The 23,718-nt window shown below is 38.3% G+C and overlaps 1 protein-coding gene across 3 annotated transcripts in view; it reads right to left on the reverse strand.

Moving 5' to 3' along the window:
* The window catches only part of LOC136874854 (AP-4 complex subunit epsilon-1), a 163,568-nt gene that overhangs the window by 110,366 nt on the left and 29,484 nt on the right, over positions 1 to 23,718 (reverse strand). For all 3 annotated transcript variants that reach the window (XM_067148535.2, XM_067148536.2, XM_067148534.2), the window contains one exon: positions 17,400 to 17,596. In XM_067148535.2, coding sequence (XP_067004636.2) covers positions 17,400 to 17,596 — 197 coding nt within the window. The remainder of the gene's footprint in view (positions 1 to 17,399; positions 17,597 to 23,718) is intronic.

Below are 23,718 nucleotides of genomic sequence, written 5' to 3' on the forward strand. Positions count from 1 at the left end.
ATTATCAACATATTTGCAAAGAAATTGCATAATACAATTATTCGGCATTGCCTTTAAATCTAGTTGTGTTAAAGAATAACAGACAACTTTGAAACAATAATGGCAGTCCTTGTTATACAGTATACAGGAGAAGAGACATTTTGTAAATGTACGAGGGGCGTTTGAAAAGTCCGTGCAAAAATAAAAACGACTTATGTGTTTGGGGTAAACTTTTTTAATTTTTTGACATAGTCTCCTTTTACACTTATACACTTCATCCAACAATGTTCTAGTTTGTTGATCCCTTCCGAATAATAGGATTTGTCTGCAAAATATCCATTAGTGTTTGCAATCACTTCCTCGTTTGAAAAAATCTTTGTCCCGCCAACCATTTCTTCAAATTGGGGAACAAATAGTAGTCCAAGGGAGCCAAGTCTGGAGAACAGGGGCGATGTGAAACGAGTTGGAATCCTATTTCCATTAATTTTGCAACCACAACTACGGAGGTGTGTGCTGGTGCGTTGTCGTGATGGAAAAGGACTTTCTTGTGGGCCAATCGTGGGCGTTTTTCTTGCAGCTGTGTTTTCAAATGGTCCAATAACATTGAATAATATGCACCTGTGATAGTTTTACCCTTTTCCAGATAGTCGAGGAGGATTATCCCTTGTGAATCCCAAAAGACAGTCGCCATAACCTTTCCGGCTGAAGGAACGGTCTTTGCCTTTTTTGGTTCAGATTCCCCCTTGGTAACAGTAAAATTAAATTCTTTCAAGGTCCACCTATTCAATACAATGACGTTTTATTGTGATTTAATCACATGTCAAATAGTCAAATGGTACTAGTTTCGGCATCTATGTGCCATCATCAGCCTTGACTACAAATTAAAACAAGACATATATTCCTAAAACATCTAAAACACATTTTAACTCATTATAAAATAACATACAATTAATGTGGTGATACATGAAATACGATAAAATTATGATACAATTGGTGTGATATAAAATTCTTAAAATTCCGGCTGTTCGTTACATAATTCAGTCTGTGTGCATCCGGGATAAGTGAATTTTTGCAGTTGTACGCTGTCTATGTGAATGACATTTGTTCCTTTAGATATTAGGTGGTTCCAGGGAAGTTTACTTTGATCATATAAGATCGTGATGTAATTAGACATGAATTCCCACTTCAATTTGAACCTGAAGGAGAAATAGCCAAGTTAGACGTTGGAAGCAATGTGTGGAAGTTACTAGAAACATTAGAATCGTTGAATGATGATTTGACTCACCTTGAGCAGCATGTAAACGTGTTGTTACACAGACGGAGCCGGACGAAGTGTGTGGGCAACGGTAAAGGAGGCGAGGGGAAGGAAGGAGGCGGAGCTCTTGTGGGGGAATGGAACTAAGGCAGGGCGGAAGGATGGGGTAGTGGGGGTAACCCATTGTTTAGATTGTTGTTTGGTCTCAGGAGTATAGTAATGTATCCATGTTTCATCCACAGTGACAAACCAAGGCTTAAAGTCCTCCAGATTCTTCTGGGACAGTTGCAAACCATCCTCGCAACACTTCACACGATTCCGTTTTTGGTCAAGCGTGAGCAATCGCGGCACCCATCTTGCGGATAGCTTTCTCATGTTCAAATGTTTATGCAAAATATTATGTACCCGTTCAGTCAAGATACCCACAACATAGCAATCTCACGCACCTTAACTCTTCTGTTATCCATCACCATATCATGGATTTGATCGATGATTTCTGGAGTCGAAACCTCCACAGGCCGTCCAGACTGTTCAGCGTCACTTGTGCCCATGTGGCCAGTCCGAAAATGTTGAAACCACTTATAAACTGTTCTAATCAAAGGTGCAGAGTCACCATAATGTTTATCAAGCTTCTCTTTAGTCTCCTGAGGCGTTTTGCCTTTCATAAAGTAATGTTTAATCACCACACGAAATTCTTTTTTGTCCATTTCTTGAAAATCACTCGACTTCCTTGATTCACACGAATACCAAACACAAAAAAGTAGACCAATATGGCTGAAACTTGGTGTGCGTTCATTCAAGAGATGCTACTAACTAAACATGACCTCGATACGCGCCGGTGGTGCCATCTCTCGGACTTTGCACAGACTTTTCAAACCACCTTCGTAATTCTAACGCACTCCAGTCAACCAATCGATCAGTCAATCAATCAATCAATCAATACTGACAATACTGATCTGCATTTAGGACAGTCGCCCAGGTGGCAGATTCCCATCTGTTGTTTTTCTAGATTTTTCTTAAAAGATTTCAAAGAAATTGGATATTTATTGAACATTTCCCTTAGTAAGTTATTTCAGTCCCTAACTCCTCTTCCTATAAACGAATATTTGCCCCAATTCATCCCCTTGAATTCCAACTTTATCTTCATATTGTGATCTTTCCTACTTTTAAAGAGACCACTCAAACTTATTCATCTACTAATGTCATTCCACGCCATCTCTCCACTGACAGCTCAAAACATACCATTTAGACGAGCAGCTTGCCCTCTTTCTCCCCAGTCTTCCCAGCCCAAAATTTGCAACATTTTTGTAATGCTACTTTTTTGTTGGAAATCACCCAGAACAAATCGAGCTGCTTTTCTCTGGATTTTTTTTCCAGTTTTTGAATCAAGTAATCTTTTTTTTTTTTTTGCTAGTTGCTTTACGTTGCATCGACACAGATAGGTCTTATGGCGACGTTGGGACAGGGAAGGGCTAGGAATGGGAAGGAAGCGGCCGTGGCCTTAATTAAGGTACAGCCCCAGCATTTGCCTGGTGTGAAAATGGGAAACCACGGAAAACAATTTTCAGGGCTGCCGACAGTGGGGTTCGAACCTACTATCTCCCGAATACTGGATACTGGCCGCACTTAAGCGACTGCAGCTATCGAGCTTGGTCAAGTAATTCTGGTGAGGGTCTCATACACTGGAACCATACTCTACCTCATAACTATGTGCAGAGATCTGTACCCTTTATTTACAATCCCATTTATGTGATTACCCCAATGAAGATCTTTCCTTATATTAACACCTAGATACTTACAGTGATCCCCGTAAGGAACTTACACCCCATCAACGCAGTAATTAAAACTGAGAGGACTTTTCGTATTTGTGAAACTCACAACCTGACTTTTAACCCCGTTTAACATTATACCATTGCCTGCTGTGCATTTTACAATATCAAGGTTATTTTGCAGTTGCTCACAATCTTTTAACTTATTTATTATTCTATATAGAATAACATCATCTACAAAATGCCTTATCTCTGATTCCACTTCTTTACTCATATCATATATATAAATATAAGAAAACATAAAGGTCCAATAATACTGCCTTGAGGAATTCCCGCTTCAATTATTACAGGGTCAGATAAAGCTTCGCCTACTCTAATTCTCTGAGATCTATTTTCTAGAAATATAGCAACCCATTCAGTCACTCTTTTGTAAAGTCCAACTGCACTCATTTTTGCCAGCAGTTTCCCATGATCCACCCTATCAAATGCTTTAGACAGGTCAATCACGATACAGTCCGTTTAACCTCCTGAATCCAAGATATCTGCTATTTCCTGCTGGAATCCTATAAGTTCAGCTTCAGTGGAATAACCTTTCCTAAACCCAAACTGTCTTCTATTGAACCAGTTATTAATTCCACAAACATGTCTAGTATAATCAGAAAGAATGCCTTCCCATGCATTGTATGTCAAACTTATGGCCTGTAATTTTCAGTTTAATGTCTATCACCCTTTCCTTTATACATAGGGGCTACTATAGCGACTCTCCATTCATTTGGTATAACTCCTTCATGCAAACAATAATCAAATAAGTACTTCAGATATAGTACCATATCCCAACCCATTGCCTTTAGTAAATACCCAGAAATCTTGTCAATTCCAGGTGCTTTTCTAGTTTTCATCTTTTGTATCTTACTGTAAATGTCATTGTTATCATAGATATATTTTAATACTTCTTTAGTATTAGTCACCTCCTCTATCTGGACATTATCCTTGTAACCAACAATCTTTACATACTGCTCACTGAATACTTCTGCCTTTTGAAGATCCTCGCACACACACTCCCCTTGTTCATTAATGATTCCTGGAATGTCCTTCTTGGATCTTCCTTAAAGTACCTATACATACCCTTCCATTTTTCACTAAAATTTGTAAGACCACTAATTATGCTTACCATCATGTTATCCCTAGCTGACTTCTTTGCTAGATTTAATTTCCTAGTAAGTTCCTTCAATTTCTCCTTACTTCCACAGCCATTTCTAACACTATTTCCAATCTGCACCTCCTTCTTAGTCTCTTTACTTCCTTCTTATAATATTGTGGATCTACACCATTCCTTACCACCTTTGAAGGTACAAACCTATTTTCACATTCCTCAACAAATGCTTTAAACCCACCCCAGAGTCTGTTTACATTCCATGCAGAAAGAGATGGACAATATCAATGTACCAATAAGTCAATTTCTTCAAAATGTGGAGAAAAGATGTTTTTTGGAAATATGCTCCTCTTAAGTAAAATGAGAAAGAGATTTTAGATCATACCACTATTTAAGGAACTGGTTTCAACCCAACCAAGGGTCATCCTCAGCCTTATAATTCTAAACATCGGCAGTTTATACTATGTATGTACAATCATTAAAATCCCTTACCGTATACATTGTCATAAGACATGAAACACACATTTACATATATAATGACAAAGTAGAAGACACTTAAAACACCAGCTGTGAAATTCAAATAAAAGTTTTGGTCAACTGATCACTTGTAAACAAGTTCTCTTGGAATGGAAGTCTGAAGTACGTCAATCAGTTAACATTTATTCCTTGTGTATGTGTGTATGACCCATTTGTTGATTAGTACCGGTACATACAAAATTAAAACTTTATCTTCTTAAGTAATGTTTAAAAATGTTGGCCGAAGTTACGTGATTTAATAGAAGTTATTAGCGGTTAGAAAAGAGAACCATATAATACAATCTATAACAAAAAAAAAAAAAAAAAAAAACGCACCGTGAAAGCATTGTCCGATTGTAAGGAAATTACGTATGCAAAGACATTCAGACTGAACATGCAATTGATTAAAGTTTCGTGTTGAATGAATGAATAGCGGAGCTCCTGCGCATCCGAACTGCGCATGCATCAAGTGTATATAAGGAGTGATTCTGAAGCGTATACTCAAAGTAGCTGTTGCATTCGACTTCGCTATCTTAATGTTGGCTGTAAGAATGCCACGCTGAAGGATGCGTGCTCATTACGAGCAGATGTCAGAGTTTGAAAGAGGTCGTGCGATCGGACTGAAAGATGCTGGTTGGTCAAATCGAGCTGTCGCTGGACATTTGAGTCGAAATGATGGGGCGATCAGACAATGCTGGCAAGCGTAGGTCAGCAACGGCAGGCATCAGCGTCAGTATGTCAGTGGTCGACCGAGGGCCACAACAGCACGGGCAGACAGAGCGATTGTCAGAACAGCTGTCACAGCCAGTAATGAAATGGCGTATGGCTTTTAGCACCGGGAGTGTCCGAGGACATGTTCGGCTCGCCAGGTGCAGGTCTTTCGATTTGACTCCCGTAGGAGACCTGCGCGTCATGATGAGGATGAAATGATGATGAAGACAACACATACACCCAGCCCCCGTGCCAGCGAAATTAACCAATGATGGTTAAAATTCCCGACCCTGCCGGGAATCGAACCCGGGACCCCTGTGACCAAAGGCCAGCACGCTAACCAATTAGCCATGGAGCCGGACAACGATCCAGTGTGCGACCTGCACACATGTGTCCACCATGACCATCAACAGATGCCTGAGCAAGAGGAATGTGCGCTCGCGCCGCCCGTTACACCGCTTACCACTCATGTCTGTTCACCGTCAAGCCGGATTACAGTCACGCCGCGCTCGAGCAACGTGGAACTGCGCTGACTGGGGACGTATAGTCTTTAGTGACGAGTCCCGTTTCCAACGGTGCCCTGACGACAACTGCAGACGTGTTTGGAGACGTCCAGGCCAGTGTGGTGATCCTGCCTTGACTATCGCATGCCACACAGCCCCACAATAGGGGGTGATGGTCTGGGGTGCCATCTTTTTTGATAGCCGGACCCCTCTGGTAACCATTCCTGGCACACTGACAGCACAGTGGTATGTTGATGACATTCTGCAGCCGGTTGTGTTGCCGTTCCTTCAGCGACATCCAGGCCTTACTTTCCAACAGGATCATGCCCAGCCGAACACCGCACATGTTGCTATGAACCGTCTTCAAGCTTGCCCTACCTTCCTTGGCCAGCTCGGTCGCCGGATCTCTCTCCCATAGAGCACATTTGGGACATCATGGGAACGCGATTGCGAACATCCCGGAATGTTGCTGATTTAGCCGAACAGCTGAAGACCATTTGGCATGACATTCCCCTGACACCACCCGGGAATTTTATCAATCTATGCCATGTCAAATGACAGCTTGCAACCAGGCCAGGGGTGGACCAACACCTTATTGACGTCCTCAATTTGTAACGCTCTAACTCTGCAATAAATCATTTGATTGTTCTGCACTTTTGATCGTTTGTTTTTCTATGTCTGTTCCTCACATCCACCGATTGTTATCATCATCGGACAATTCCTTTCTGCTGCGTCGTTTTTTTGTTATACAGTGTACATGGGTATTATCCTGTCACCAAGCTTCTTAAAAAATATAAGTTGTAGGCCAATCTGTGGATAAGGCTCAAAGAGTATCCTCCTGACCATGTCAATATAGGAAAATGTTTAAATGGCTGCAAGGGAAGAGAGAAAACAAAAGAATGTTAAAAAGAATAAAAATGTGTTAGAAGGTAAATCATAGCAAAATTGTAAGATACATACCCTTCGTTCGTATTCCCAACATATTAAAGTGTTGGCAATTTGAGGTACACTGTGCTCATGTTCAAATCAAAAATCAAAATCTCTTTATTTGCAAATGAGGTGTTTACCTCGGTGGCAAATGGTACACTAAAATACATTATTGTCAAGCACTAAATATTAAATTAACAAGAGACGAAGAAAATTTTCCTATAATACAATATTATACAATTTACGCCAACAATGTTTTCTATTAAACACACACAGCTCATCCTTAATATATATATATAATAACTTGTCCTGACTGACTGACTGATTCATCATCGCAGAGCCAAAACTACTGGACGTAACGAAATGAAATTTTGGGGATATATTCATATTAAGATGTAGGTGCTCGCTAAGAGAGGAATTTTGGATATTCCTTCGCTAAGGGGGTGAAAAGAGGGGTGAAATTTTAAAATGAGTGTGTCTATATCTCGAAAGTTTAAAAGTTTACAGATGTAAAAATAGGTATTTAGAATCTTCTTTAAAAATAAGGAAACACGTATATTTTTGTTTTCAGAAAATCCCAATAGGAGGGGTGAAAAGGGGTGAAAATGGGGAAAATGGGTTGAATGCCCTTAATCAGTATACCAGTACCTATATCTCAGAAACTGAAGATATTACAGACCTGAAAATTGGTACTTTCGATCTCTTTTAAAAATAAAGAAACACGTATTTTTTTGTTTTTGGAAAATTAATTAATTTAATTAATTAATGGGAGGGTGAAAAGGGGGTGAATTTTTAAAATGAGTGAATCTATATCTCCAAACTTTTAAAGTTTGCAGATGTAAAAATTGGTATTTAGAATCTTCATTAAACATAAAGAAACACGTATTTTTTGATTTCGGTAAATCGCAATAGGAGGGGTGAAAAGGGGTGAAAAAGGGGTTGAATGCCTTTGATGAGGCTACATATATTTCAGAAACTGAAGATATTACAGACCTGAAAATTGGTGTTTGGGATCTCCTTTAAAAATAAAGAAACACGTTTTTTTTATTTTTGGAAAATCCAATTAATGGGGGGTGAAAAAGGGGTGATTTTTTAAAATGAGTGTATTTTTATCTCAAAACTGTTACAGTTTATAGATGTAAAAATTGGTATTTAGAATCTTCTTTAAAAATAAAGAAACACGTATTCTTTTGTTTTCGGAAAATGCCAATAGGAAGGGTGTAAAAGGGTGAATAATGGGTTGAATGCCTTTAATGAGGCTACTTATATTTCAGAACCTGAAGATATTACAGACCTGAAAATTGGTATTTGGGATCTACTTTAAATGTAAAGAAACACGTATTTTTTCGTTTTTGGATAATCCAAATATTGAGGGGTGAAAAGGGGGGTGAATTTTTAAAAATGAATGTGTCTACATCTTAAAACTTTAAAATTTACAGATGTAAAAACTGGTAGTTAGAATCTCCTCTAAATATAAAGGAACACGTATTTTTTTGTTTCCTGTAAATCCCAATAGGAGGGGTGTAAAAGGGTAAAAAATGGGTTGAATGCCTTTAATGAGGATGCATATATCTCAGAAACGGAAGATATAACAGAACTGAAAATTTGTGTATGGGATCTCCTTTAAAAATAAAGAAACAGGTATTTTTTTAGTTTTTGGAAAATCCTATTAATGGCGGTTAAACAGAAGTGACAAATTGGGGTGAAATTTTTGAAAGATTATCTTGGAAACGTAAAATGTTACAGACGTAAAAGTGGGTGTTTGGAATCTCCTGTAAATGTAAAGAAACATAGGTGATTTGTTTTTGGAAACTCCACTTAAGGGGAACCCAAAAGGGGTGAAATTTTAAAATGAGAATTTTTACAGTATATCTAAAAAAACTTAACATGTTACAGAAGTGAAAAATGGCATTTTTTATCTCTATTAAACATAAAGAAACGTGTATTTTTAATTTTCGGAAATACCACTTGTGTGGAAAGGGGGGGGGGGTGAAAGTGACTGAAAATGGTGTTGAATTCTTTTAATTAGGCTACTGATATCTTAAAAATGAAGATGTTACAGACGTGAAATTTGATATTTGCAATCTGCTTTAAAAGTAAAGAAACACGTATTCTCGGAAAATCCAATGAAGCGGGGGGAGGGGTGTGAAAGAATTGAAAAATTAATTTTTTTTTTTTTTTTTGCTATTTGCTTTACGTCGCACCGACACAGATATGTCTTATGGCGACGATGGGATGGGAAAGGACTAGGAAGTGGAAGGAAGCGGCCGTGGCCTTAATTAAGGTACAGCCCCGGCATTTGCCTGGTGTGAAAATGGGAAACCACGGAAAACCATCTTCAGGGCTGCCGACAGTGGGGCTCGAACCCACGATCTCCCGATTACTGGATACTGGCCGCACTTAAGCGACTGCAGCTATCGAGCTCGGTGAAAAATTAATTGACTTTAATTGTATGAGAATATATACATCTAATAAAAACTAAAGTTGTTACAGACGTGAAAATTCGTATTTGGATCTCCTTTAAAAACAAAGAAAAACGCGTTTTGGGGGGGGAAAAATCTTGGGGGGCGGGAGTGTAAAGGAGTTGAATTCCTTTCATGAGGACACATAAATCTAAAAGTGAAGAAGTTAGAGTCGTGATAATTGGTATTTAGAAGATCCTTCACTATTAAAGAAACAAGTATTTTTTGCGGGAAAATTCACTTGGGGGGGGGGGGGGGAGTAGTTTGAAATGAAGTGACAAAAGTAAATTATATTTATGGGGATACTTATATCTCAAAACTGAAGGTAATAGACGTGAACATTGGTGTTTGGAATCTCCCTTAAACATAAAGAAACACGCCTTCTTTTAATTTTTTTTTGGGGGGGGGTTGGCAGTAAAAACTAACGGCGGTGGGGTGTAAAAGGAGGTGAGACCAATTGATTTTACTGTTCTTAATGTACTTATAAGGATCCTCCGTTGCTCAGGCGGCAGCGCGCCGGCCTCTCACAGCTGGGTTCCGTGGTTCAAATCCCGGTCACTCCATGTGACATTCGTGCTGGACAAAACGGAGGCGGGACAGGTTTTTCTCCGGATACTCCGGTTTTCCCTGTCATCATTCATCCCAGCAACACATAATAGTAATAATAATAATAAGAAGAAGAAGAATAAGAATAACATTAATAATAATAATAATAATAATAATAATAATAATAATAATAATAATGTTCCGGACCGTCGTCAAATATGCGGACCGCGCTGGAAACGGCTCCTGGACGGGTAATGACTAAGAATGCAGTCCGGCCGCGGGTTCAGTGCCGCCAAGGCACCCAATATGACACCACGCCGGATCTCCTGAAGGATTTTATCCAGATTAAAAATGATTATAGGAAAATACGGTATGGCAAAGATTTACGGACCCAAGTGTCCGGGAAGAATACCTGAGACTAGCCCGGGAAGTACGAAGTCGATTGCTGGAAAGGAAGATTGAAAAATGGGAGGAAACGTGCCGTAATCTAATAGAAAACGAGTCAGATCGGGAATTTTGGTGGATTCTCGCTGAAAACGTGTCAGATCGCGAATTTCGGCGGATTATATATCTAAAACAATAAGCATTCAATTATAAATTTCAGTATAATACCATAGCGAAGCACGGGTACCTTGCTAGTAAATTTATATTGTTTATAAAATTCTACTTATAATATCTCCTGTACTACTTACAAATATAGTTAACTGATATACAGTATGTGGAATTACTTCAAATGATACTATACAACTGGTATAAGATTAATATTTACATTGCATTTTTTTTTTACCCATTCAGGAACCTAAGTAGCATAACGACCTGCTGCGTCTTAACCAGAGCCCTTTTTGCCACCACTTTTCAGAGTTCCTGAAGGGCCTTCACAGCTACCATAGCGGTCCCAGGGCCCTCGAAGTCCCCACTGTACTTCACCCCTACAGGCAGTCCCCTACTTTGGCTGTCCAAACTCCTTAGACCAGGGGATGGAATTAATTTATTCACACACTTTTTTTTTTACAATAACCTGCACTGGTCGAATGCCCTCTAACACTTCATTTATTTTCTCTGTTGCTGTTTATTCTCTTCTTGAATATCTGTACAGATTTTGGAAAAGGATCAAACACTACCCCTGGTAAACTGTTCCACTCCTTCACACCCTTCCCAACGAATGAAAATTTACCCCAATTGCTTCTGCTGAAATTCCTTCTAATTTTATATTTGTGGTCAGTCCTGCCAATATAATTATTTTTTAACTGAAGCCTCTCACGGATATCTCCCCATGCTTCTTCTCCTGTATAGGCTCTATATAATCCTATAAGTCTAGTTTTCTCCCTTCTCTTACTTAAAGTTTCCCACCCAAGTTCCTTTAACATTTCTGATACACTACTCTTTCTCCTGAAATCCCCTGTTACAAATCTTGCTGCTTTCCTCTGTACACTATCTATTTCTTTTATTAGGTATTCTTGGTGAGGATCCCAAACACTGTTTGCATATTCCAATAATGGACGAACCATACTCAAGTAACTTTTTTCTTTTAATTCTTTGTTGCATCCTTTAAGTAGCCTCATTATGACATGTAACGATCTGTATGCTTTCCCAACAATGTTAAAAATTAAATAACTGGAGGTTCAACCTATTCAATACTCAAAAGAAAGAAACGTAGCAATCACATTTCTATTTAAATGGGACCGGTTTCGACCTTAGTCTAGGTCATCATCAGCCATAAAAAACATGTAAAATGTTTAAGAATGTTGGAGGTCAGTTTTTCACTGTTAGGCACAAAGACACGACATCACATTCTGTTCTGCACAAAGTCACAACATTAACAATCAACTTGCGAAGATCAAAAAGGCTTGAATTCGCAGACGAACAGATCTGTAGATGAAAGCCGCCAGCTCCCGGTGACTACGTGGCACACTCAAGGTCACGCACTGCGGCCAAACACCAAAGCAGAGTGGAGAACGTTTCGAAGGTCCAGAACCTGTCACGGCTGCGGGAAGCCAAGTACGTATATAAAAATGTACGATGCCAATTAGTATAACCGAATGAGCACCCGTACTCAAACAGCAACTACAATAAGACAAGATTCTTCGCACCCCCAAGCTCATAAACGTGCTACTTATAACAGCTTAATTTTTCGTGCCTTCAACACCCCTATGTCCAAAAAAGATTTAAATAATGAATTAAACACCATCCGCAACATTGCTAAATTTAATGGCTTTAACAACTCCTTCATTAACCGCATTATCAACAAATTCAAACACCGTCCAAAAACCACTTTATCTAAAGACACAATAAAACCAACTGCTTTTTCCACCTTCACTTTTACTCAGGATGCTTATAAAATAACTAATATCTTTAAAAAACATAATATGAAAATTTCTTTTAGAACTAACAATAGAAGTCTTGATATCTTACACAACTCTAAATCTCTAAATAAGTCTAATGCCTTTTCTAAATCTGGTGTATACAGATTTAAATGTAACAACTGCAGTTCCTCCTACGTCGGACAAACTGGCCGCAACTTCAATATCAGGTACTCTGAACATGTCAACGCCATTAAATACAACAGATTCTCTGCCATAGGACAGCACATACAAGACTCCAAACATAATTTCACCAGTATTGACAATGACATAAACATACTTAAAATCATTAACAAAGGCCCCCTCTTAAACATTACTGAAAATTGCTTTATCCACCTTGACCAGTACTTCAACCCTAATTTCAATTTAAACGACATTTCTGAAAAACCCAATATCCTTTTTGACTTCCTAATTCTTCTTCTCAAAAATTCCAAATTCCAAAACCCCAATTCTATTTTCCATGTCTTACATAGTTCCCACCCACATTTTCTACCTCCAATAACCCACCCTCCTAACCCACCTTAAACTACCCCTCCTTCATTTCCCTATCTTATCTTTCCTCATTACCATCTAACTTCAATTTCTTTTATTCTTTCTCTTATTTCACTATCACTCTTCCTCGTTTAATTTATTCTCCTCTTTCAAAAATTTTTGTCTTGCGCCAACTTTGACTACTTCAATCATAACCTAAAAAAAAAAATTTTTTTTTTTAAATAGCGCACTGTGCATATAAGTTTTCATTTGTTTTCCGATATTGCGCTTTTTACTACATTTTTTTCTTCTCTCTACAATTGTTTTTTCAAATCAACTGTTTACCAAGATCTTAGCTTGAGTACGGGTGCTCATTCGGTTATACTAATTGGCATCGTACATTTTTATATACGTACTTGGCTTCCCGCAGCCGTGACAGGTTCTGGACCTTCGAAACGTTCTCCACTCTGCTTTGGTGTTTGGCCGCAGTGCGTGACCTTGAGTGTGCCACGTAGTCACCGGGAGCTGGCGGCTTTCATCTACAGATCTGTTCGTCTGCGAATTCAAGCCTTTTTGATCTTCGCAAGTTGATTGTTAATGTTGTGACTTTGTGCAGAACAGAATGTGATGTCGTGTCTTTGTCCCTAACAGTGAAAAACTGACCTCCAACATTCTTAAACATTTTACATGTTTTTTATGGCTGATGATGACCTAGACTAAGGTCGAAACCGGTCCCATTTAAATAGAAATGTGATTGCTACGTTTCTTTCTTTTGAGTATTGAATAGGTTGAACCTCCAGTTATTTAATTTTTAACATCAATAATTTCAATACGGAACAATGAAATTTTTATCTTTAAATTTCCCAACAATGTCATCAATATGACCCTTCCAGTGCAAATTACTTTCAAATCTCACACCTAAGTATTTGCACTTGCCATCTTTTGGGATAACTACCTCATCCAAAGTATATTCAAATTCAGTTTTAAAGCTCCTGTTTGTAAAAGTTGTAACAGTTGATTTGCCTCCATTAACCTTCATATTAATCTTCAACCCATTGTTGGATACTTTCAAGGTCCCTTTGTAATTCTGAACAATCCTCAATGTTGTTTATTTCCCTATAAACAATTATGTCATCTGCATACAATCTTATTTTTGATGTTATATTGTTCCCTAAATCATTTGCGTATATTAAGAAAAGTAACGGACTGATTATACTACCCTGTGCAATTCCCTTCCAAACTTTCTCTTCCTGAGATACATTATTTCCTACTTTGACTTTCTGAACCCTTGAATTTAAAAATGTTTTTATCCAACGTGTAACCATTATGTCCAGTCCTATTCCCTCCAATTTCTTTAATAATATTCCATGTTCCACTCTATCAAAGGCTTTGGAAAGATCTATGGCTATGCAATCTAACTGACCTCCTGAATCCAACTGATCTGATATGTCCTGCTGAAATCCCACCAGTTGTGCCTCACAAGAAAATTTCTTTCTAAATCCATACTAGCTCCTCTGATTGGTCTGTAGTTCTCTGGTTTCCTGGTCTGGTATTACACTATTATTTATGACATAGTCAAAGAGAAATTTTAAATAAGGCACTATGTACCACCCCATTGTCTTTAATACCTCCCCAGTAATTTGATCACTTCCTGCTGCTTTTCCTTGCTGAAGCAGTTGGATTTCTCTGAAAATATCTTCGTTTGTGAATGAGAAGCTCCTTGTTTCCCTCTGTCTCTCTCCCTCTCTATCTTCTGTTTCGGTTTCCAACTCTTAACAATCATCTACTGAATCTCTAAATTCCCAACTAAATAGGTTTGCTTTTTCAGTATCTGTTAACACCGAAGTGCTGGTTGCTCTTCTAATAGTGGGAAGAGAGGGAGGGGAGGGGGGCAAGTGAATGGTCGTAGGTAGGGGAAGTAGAGGGGGCACTGTACTCTTGCGTGGGGGGGGGAATCTCTTATTTATGTTTAATAAATGTTCTAGATATACTGGAATGGTGACGTCAAACAGACAATTTAATTTCTCTCATCCTTCGTTCACATTGTAATTCGGGTTGGAGAATTGTTCTAAATATATAAAATAGTTCTGTAAGATGTGCTTTTGGTGGCCAGCGTAATGATGATCATGTCTTGCTTGAAGGTTGAAAAACTATGATTAGCGTCTGACATATGTAATGCCATTGCTGCAAATTTATTATGCTTGATAGCATTAACGTGTTCTGCGTAACTTATTGAAAAGCTCCTGCCCATTTGCCCAAGGTAGGCAGTTTAACACTCAGTGCACTATAACCTGTAAGCCCCAGATTTAGAATATTTATTCTGTCTCTTAATAGAGTGTGCATTAAAAAATAAATCAGTATTATTTTAATAAAAGAGACCAATAAGCAATTCTCTACATTCACCTTTGGCAACCAAAACATCTACCAAACATTTTAAGAAAACATATATTAAAAATAGCATATAAAACCACCAATAATAATCCTACCACTACGAAAGAGTGTACCTCTAGGACTGCTAGGAAAGAATATACCTCCAGCTTTCCTAGCGGTAGGATTACGAAAGCGAGGAGTAAGGGAACATCCACCATTTGCGATTACAATGTTCCATACAACCAAGGCTGTAGCGTCATATAACTTTTAACATCAACAAAATCAACAGTGTCATTTTCAAATTACACAGCTATTACAAGCAACGAATGATGTTGCCCTAACTCCTCGGCAAACTGTACATAATCCAATTCTACAACCTCCGATTTACTTAACATTGGAACTATTACAAGATTGTCAATTTTGACACACGTATTTTTATTTTAAACGATGATTCGACTACAAATAAATGAACCTTTTTAACATGATTTTATATCCATGGTCACATCTACAACATCATAGGAACTTTATAATATCCTCAACTCCAAATTTTTACATAATAATTTAAAACTGCTCAATATTGTGCATACGCAGTCCAATTATTTGTGCCTTAGACTCTAAGGAAGTTCTTTAAAATTGAACATGTCTTTATGACATACAACTCATGTGAACCACTTCAAGTGTATTTTTAAGGCAAATTTTATGTTAAATGTGTGTTAATCCACATACCTTTCTGATTTATTTATTTATTGTTTTGAACTGATGATGATTTCAAGAGAATCAAAACTGGTCTTCATTTAATAAATGTTTCACATTATATACAGTGTTGAATGGTGGAAAATTCCTTGACTGATTCAGATTATTCCTGATTTATATGGTACTGTAGAACCGGGGAACTGTCTACGGGGTATTTTCTAAGGCACCTTTTAACCAGTTTCTTATTGTGCAAATAACACTAAACCAAAAATATTCTCTATGCTGCAGAGTACTTAACCACCATGATAATAACCTCACAACAGACCTTAAAACTCCAGTAGTTACTACCGAACAACTACATCAACTGTCAAGACTTCTTAACACGCCAAGCTTGACACAAGCCATATGGCGCTTGCTTGGAGATTCCCGTGGCCTGTGAGCAAAAGTGCAAAGTCTTAAATTATACTTCCTATATATGCACCCAAAAATCTGCCCAGTTTGGGTCTCTTTAGAACAGAATGGGAAGCCTATATTCAGAGTACAAGGATGATGCCACTACCAACTCATGGGCGAGTAACAAAGAAATGTTGTCATGTTCCGAGTGAACAACCGCTATTAATTTCATGTAATATATCAGTAGTACGATCTGTACCCAAGAGAACCCGGCAACTATTTGCTGACAACTCACCCGTGAAGCAGTTGAGGCTCTCGATCAAGTGCTAGGATTTTGACCATAGGGAGACTTATTTTGTAACACTTGTGACCAACACATATGTTCTTCCATCTCTACATCCCTAAGTGTATGAAGAAGTACATTATGTATAAGAGGATGGCAGTCTCTGAAGAGGGGATATTGTACCAACCAACAGAAAACAAGAAGAGACCTTGTTCTGGACCCAACCAACAGAATGTTTTTGTTTTTTTTGCTAGGGGCTTGAAGTCATATCGACACAGATAGGTCTTATGGCAACGATGGGATAGGAAAGGCCTAAGAGTTGGAAGGAAGTGGCTGTGGCCTTAATTAAGGTACAGCCCCAGCATTTACCTGGTGTGAAAATGGGAAACCAAGGAAAACCATCTTCAGGGTTGCCGACAGTGGGATTCGAACCCACTAACTCCCAGATGCAAGCTCACAGCCGCATGCCTCTACCTGCATGGCCAACTCGCCCGGTCCAACAGAATGGAACAACATATTTAGCAAGCGAAGGAGGTGAATGACAAAAAGGAGACAATATACCATCCGTGTATTCCTTACCTGAGTGAGAGATACAACTTGCCTATTAATGCAAGGGAGGTCAGGGAAGTTGGTAATCTTAGGCATTCCAGGATGCAATATTAAAAGAATTTGCTTGCAAGTTTTATGAGACTTGTTCACCATTTCACGCAATCATCTCTACAGCCAAAATTAACAGTAAATTTTCATAATGACTTAACTATTTCAAATCTCTCTTCTTTAATGACTGTCAATGTTATGATTCACTTATGGTTGCTATTAAATAAATAATGAGTAAATAATGGTAAGGGACATAGATGTTTAATAACAACCACATGTGAACTGTAACATTGACAAGTGTGTGGTTACTATCTCTTACTGCTTTCCATTCACAAAAACATTCACTAGGCTCTAAAACAATACCTCTACATATATTAAATTATCAATAAACTGCACAGAGGTATGACTTACATTCTGATGGTTCAGTCTGTCAGCTATTAGAGGGAGGACTGTGGGTGCTTGATTGGATGGAATAAGATAGCAAGTTGCTGTCAATGCCATTGCTAGTATCATAATATTTCTACTTGAGAGATCTCGCACAATAGTGTTGACCAAAAGAACAGAGAGAGGATGTTGCTCCTGCAGAAAGAAAACACTTGCCAAGTAACCTGTAACATAAAATTACAGGAACAATAAGTAATTATATATCAACCTACCATTTCAAGCCAAAGAGTATTCTAAATGCAGATGAAGCAATAAATATTCAAAGATTAAAAAGGAAAAAGATATGAGGAGCTAAACATATGCTGAAACTGAAATAAAAGTTGATTTTTATATATAGGGCCTACAAGAAGAATGTATTATGTTGGAAATGCAAAATGTCCCCAATCAATCTATCTCATTTTCAGGTCAAATTTAACCCAACTGTTCTCCTCTTACTATTTCTTCATTTGTGGTCTAGTCTACTCATTTCACCTCTAACATTCTTCTATAACACCACATTTCAAAGGGTTCTATTTTCTTTTTTAAATCAGTTATGGAACACATTTCACTTCTATACAATATAAAGCTTTACAAAAATATCTTTAGAATCACTTTTCTAATATCCATGTTTATGTTTGAGGCTAGTAAACTTAATAAGTAAGATTCTATTAGAATAAAATTTATTGTAGCCACCTATTCAATACAATTCACCGTTTGTGGTGATTAAATTCTAAGTGATTTGTATACACTACACAGGTACATGTTTTGCCCCATTTTTGGGCATCTTCAGCCTATTTCAATCTTAAGACCAAGACCCAAGTCTTGTCTGAGTTAAAACTTTTCTGGGTCTTGTTGCAAGTGACTAATCTCATGTTTTAATCCATATTAAAGTCTGTTAGTTTACAATAACAAAGTTTTATTATGATCCACCTGTCAAATACATTATATTGTTGTCACGTTTAAAATATCTTCATTAATTTAAAAGTTATATGTGGGACACGTTTTGTTCCCTTACAGAGCATCATCAGCCAAAATCTGAATCTCGAAGAATGGTTATGTTCGTAAATAATGACTTAAGAACTATTACACCATTTTTCACACACTTAAACTTACTCTACTAGAATATCATAAAATATAGAATATTTGGAGACATGCCTTAATAACATGGGCTTAATAGGAAATATACATTAAAATTGTGGAAGAATGAGTTGTTCTAAAGTGTTTAAAACAAGTAGCATGTCTAAAATCTTAGAAAGACATGAAAATCAATCTTAAGAGCTAAATTTGAGGATTTTCTTTGCAATGAGATCTGGTAAAAAAAAGTTTTATTCCTTCAGGATACGAGTCTATAAAGATTCAAAGATTTCATCAATTTGATCATTGAACTTGTGACAGGATGAACGTTGGTCTTAATGAAATTTAAATGCTTGTTGTCATTTGACCTCGGTGAATGCTGTTGAATAAATACGCTCTTGTTGATGTCAGTGATCATACGCTGAAATAATGGATTTAATAAGGCATGATTGAAAGGGATGTTATCCGGGGTTATGTGGTGACCAACCAACACCAAACTGACAAATAAAAATTGGAGGGACATACAACAAGGTAAACTACCTAACAACTTTTAACTACGATCGTTGATTTACATCCCTTTCAATCATGCCTTATTAAATCCAGCTTAAAGCTAAAAAAAGTTTGCTGTTGTCACTGTTCATATGTCATGTAAAAACTTTGTAGCAAATCCAGCTACAATTCACTAGGTGGACGATTATTTGGTATCATCCTTTAGAACGCTATTCTTGTTGTGTTTGAAAGAGAGCCACTGTATTGCTGAGAATGTTGTGACTGTCATGTATTTAACAGCTGGCAATTTAGATGGTGGTTTGCAACCAGTTCTGCAATCGGGGAAAAAGTAAAGTGTGTAAACACGTATGTACAAAGAAATTATTTGTGTGAATGACTGTTGTAATATTAAGATGCGGTTTACCCTCTGATCTCCCTAAGTTACTTATCTAATATATTTTCGAGGAGCAGTTTCCCAGTCCGTGCCTTAGCTTTATGCCTAGTGTTGTACGGGTTTATATGTGCAGAGTCTCGTTCACTATAGTAACGAGGTGGAGAAGCAGAGGATGGGGAGGGCTCGTCTTTAGCTGTCTCATCATTTGCGACTACTTGCGGAGAGGGGACTTCATGTTGTGACTACTGCCATTCTGACTTAACAATTTTGTTTGCCACAAAATTGCATTTCATTCCCAAATCTCTCAAATGAAGAAAAGATGGTCACATTTTTATGCTCAAAACATCATTTAAATGATTATCTTTATTTAAAAGTTTATCTAAATGCACCTGGGAACTCTCATAGTTATTCATTAGCCTTAAAAAGTTTATCTACATGTATGTAGAAACTCTCGTAATTATTCAACAGCCGGCCCTTATTCAATCTTTCTATAATTTCGAGATCTTGTTCAATACTAATGAATTTGTGACCTGTTGCGTTTTTATGAGCTCCCATTGCTGAAAACCTGTTATGCCTTATTGCATTAACATGATCTAGGTATCTAATCATAAAATTGTGTCCACATTGCTCAATGTATGATTTTTCGCACAGTGAGCACGTTAATATGTAGATTCCTGAGTTGAGAAATTTATGGTTCTAAGAATTACAAAGTGCGGCCAGTATCCAGTAATCGGGAGATAGTGGGTTCGAGCCCCACTGTCGGCAGCCCTGAAGATGGTTTTCCGTGGTTTCCCATTTTCACACCAGGCAAATGCCTGGGCTGTACCTTAATTAAAGCCACGGCCGCTTCCTTCCACTTCCTCGGCCTCTCATATCCCATCGTCGCCGTAAGACATATCTGTCCAATAACAGACCATTATATTGGTATTTTAGACATATCTGTGTCGGTGTGACGTAAAGCAAGTAGCAAAAAAAAAAAAAAAAAAAAAAAAAAAAAAAAAAAAAAAAAAAGGTAATCCCAAAAATAAGGTTTCCTATTTTTTTTATAAATACAGAACTCTGTTCGTGTGGCTGTTGGTCACAATATTGTAGAGAGTGTTTCCCGCGCTCGCATATAAACGTGCGCACGCCACGCTGAGGCTCTCAGTCTTGGATTGGCAGCCGTTGAGAATGGAGCTCCTGTTGGATGTTACCCCCAAGTGCAAAGTACGCACAGTTATTCGGTTTTTGAACACAAAAGGTACTGAACAGATTGAAATCCATCGCCTACTGACAGAAGTGTATGCTGAGTCATGCAATAATGTCAAAAATGTTTGTAAATGGTGTAGAGAGTTTGCAGCCGTTCGGACTGAAATTTACAACGAACAAAGGAGCAGAAGACCATCAATTTCCATCGAGACAGTCGTGATGATTGAGCAAATCATGCGTGAAGATCGGCAGATCACCCTGGATGATCTCTGACCTTGGTTCCTGAGGTTTCCAGAATCACCGCTCACAGAATATTAACGGAAAAATTGAAATACCCAAAGGTGTGCGCAAGATGGATGCCACGCATGCTGACTGAAGACCACATGCGGCAAGAAGTTGATTCTTCCCGTGCATTTCTTCAATGCTTTGCAGAAGAACAGGACACCTTTTTGGACTCAATTGTCACGGGTGACGAAACCTGGGCGTTCCACTTTACACCTGAGACCAAGTAACAATCACGCCAGTGGCAGCATCCCTCTTCACCAAAGCTGCGGAAATTCAAGCAAATATAGTCTGCCGGTAAAGTCATAACAACTGTGTTTTGGGATCAAAGAGGGGTATTGTTGGCCGACTTTATGCCCGCTGAGACCACAATTAACGCTGACAGGTACTGTGAGACCCTGAAAAAACTCACGATGTGCACTTTAGAACCGGAGAAGAGGAACCTTGAGCAAGGGCGTAAATATTCTCCATGACAACGCTTGCCCGCACATTGCCCGGAACCATTGCTCTCCTGCAACAGTTTCAGTGCATCATCATTACCCACCCACCCTACAGTCCCGACTTGGCGCCCAGTGACTATCACTTGTTTCCCAAGTTGAAGAAACATTTGGCTGGAAAGCAATTCAGCACCGACGCCGAGGTGAAAGATGAGGTTAACAACATTGCATGGCGGCGAGCTGGTACGACATGGGCATACAAAAACTGTCACAGCGTTACAAAAATGCATCAACCGAAATGGCGATTATGTAGAAAAACAGCTAAATGTTGTTACTGGCTCCCAAAATTACACTATTATGTTCATCTTTCATCTTACCTTCTCCCTACTTCATCGCCTTGCTGCTATGAACATTTCTACTGGCATCACTGTCCTCCGTCTCCTCACCCGCCTTGTCTACGACTGCCTGCTGTTCCTGCTGCCTGCTCTGCACTTGATTACGTCACCTGATTCCAGCATGTTCTCGGCCTCGCTTCGCTACGGTATATAAACTCGCCGTATCCATCTAATTGCCAGTCAGGCATTCTCTGTTAATGTAAGCGGCGGGACCAGGCACTTTTTTGCATGGCTGGCCCGTGACGATTTTTAAATTATAATTTCGTTCTACGTGACTTCACTTCATCACTGTGCAGGGTGAGCAGGCTTGCAATCATGTTATTCTGATTTTCTTGAAAATTTTGGCTTCTTACGCCTTAACTTACTTTGTCTTTTCGAACTCTGGCCCATGCTGGGCACTTCATACAATTTGAGATAAACTTTTTCTACCCTTCAGCGTTTGCGATATTTGTGCAAGGACTTCTGCTTGGACGAACATCCTTTTCCGTTACTAACTTTCTGTACTTCCTGTGTGCATGTGATTTCAAAGAAACTGAGACAGCAGCTTGATTTTTCCCTCCCTTCATCCTTGCCGTTCACAACAATTCCTTTTCCATTCCCAGTCCTCCCCCCTCCCGCACTTTAAAGAAAAATATAATTCAGGTGCTTCGATTTGTCTCGTGGCCTATACTTATTCCAAACCAATAGGTATTTGGTGTGATTCGTCGTACTTTTTCTCTCTTCAAATGATTAGGATTACTGTTGGTTTCCTTCGAAACTGCTTATTATTCCAGGAGTGTATTCCTCAAGTGTAAAAATATGTCGTTTTCCCAGTTATCAGGTTATTACCCAGGTCTAGTCTCTGTCTAAAAGATCGCCCTTTTTAAAATTCTTTGTGTAACTATGACACTTTGAAAATTCTAGTCATGATCTTGCAATTGACTTCCTTTTCATGAGTCCCATCGACTTTGTGATTTTTCGCTTGTGCTTTATAAATGAAACTAATTTTGTAAATTGATTTTTACCATTGTGTGAATTACTTGGTTGTATTACGTTTTCCCTTTACTCATGTTATTAATACATCTTGTGGTTTGAACCTTGTGGTTTGAGGTGTATTTTACTTCCCTACTTTCCCCATTCTCATGTACCTACCACAATATACCTCCTGAGCACAGGTCCGGACAATCCCTGCGCGAACTCTGCTGAAGCATTGTTGTTTTTGATTATGCGCTTCGCTCTATTACCTTCGTCGCTTCGTGCTCGAGCTCCCGAGTATTATATGTGCAACATGGCTGGTGTTCTCTATAAGGCGTGACTTTGACCTCAGCGATTCTGATATCTGAGCACTTACTGATTTTATGATTGGGCGTTTTCATAACCTATGCATTCACATACATTTATTGTAAGACTTAAATATCTGAAAACTGACTCGTAACAATGTTCAAGCTGTAAAATGATGTAAACCATTGTAGAAATAAACAGGTCTATGTATTTATAAAAAAAATAGGAGACATTTTTGGGATTACCTTCGTATTAACTGAATTGTGATTGAATAACCTATGTTTTGTATTGTTATTTGTCGAAAATGCAACTTTATAATTAGGCTTATTCAACAGGTTTGTTATCGTGTGCATTCTGGGATTATTGTAAGTGAATTTCACATCCTTCTTGATTGGTTTTGATTCATCATAATCTATGAAAAGGGCCTTTAGCAGATGAAATTGAGTTCATTCTCCCATTCAGGTTTCGAGAGAGGAATCATGAATGCCCTGTTAACAAAACTGAAGCACGCCAATCTTTTCTTTTTGAGCTTTAGTGTGCAAGGGACTTTTATTATGGTATTTAAATCAAACGTGGGTTTTCTATAAATCTTAAAGGAAAACTTATTACTTTCCCTAGAAAATTAAAGGAACCATCCTCTTTGTTCTCTAGCATAAATTTAACGTTTGAATTTAAATTGTTTATGATGTTTAGGATTTTGTTACTGTCATTACTGCGTAGACGTCATTCACATAATGTGACCATATATCTAAACCTTCTTTCCAATAATATGAGCATGTTCGAGGTAA

This window comes from Anabrus simplex, chromosome 5, assembly GCF_040414725.1.
Source record: "Anabrus simplex isolate iqAnaSimp1 chromosome 5, ASM4041472v1, whole genome shotgun sequence".
Lineage (NCBI taxonomy): Eukaryota > Metazoa > Arthropoda > Insecta > Orthoptera > Tettigoniidae > Anabrus > Anabrus simplex.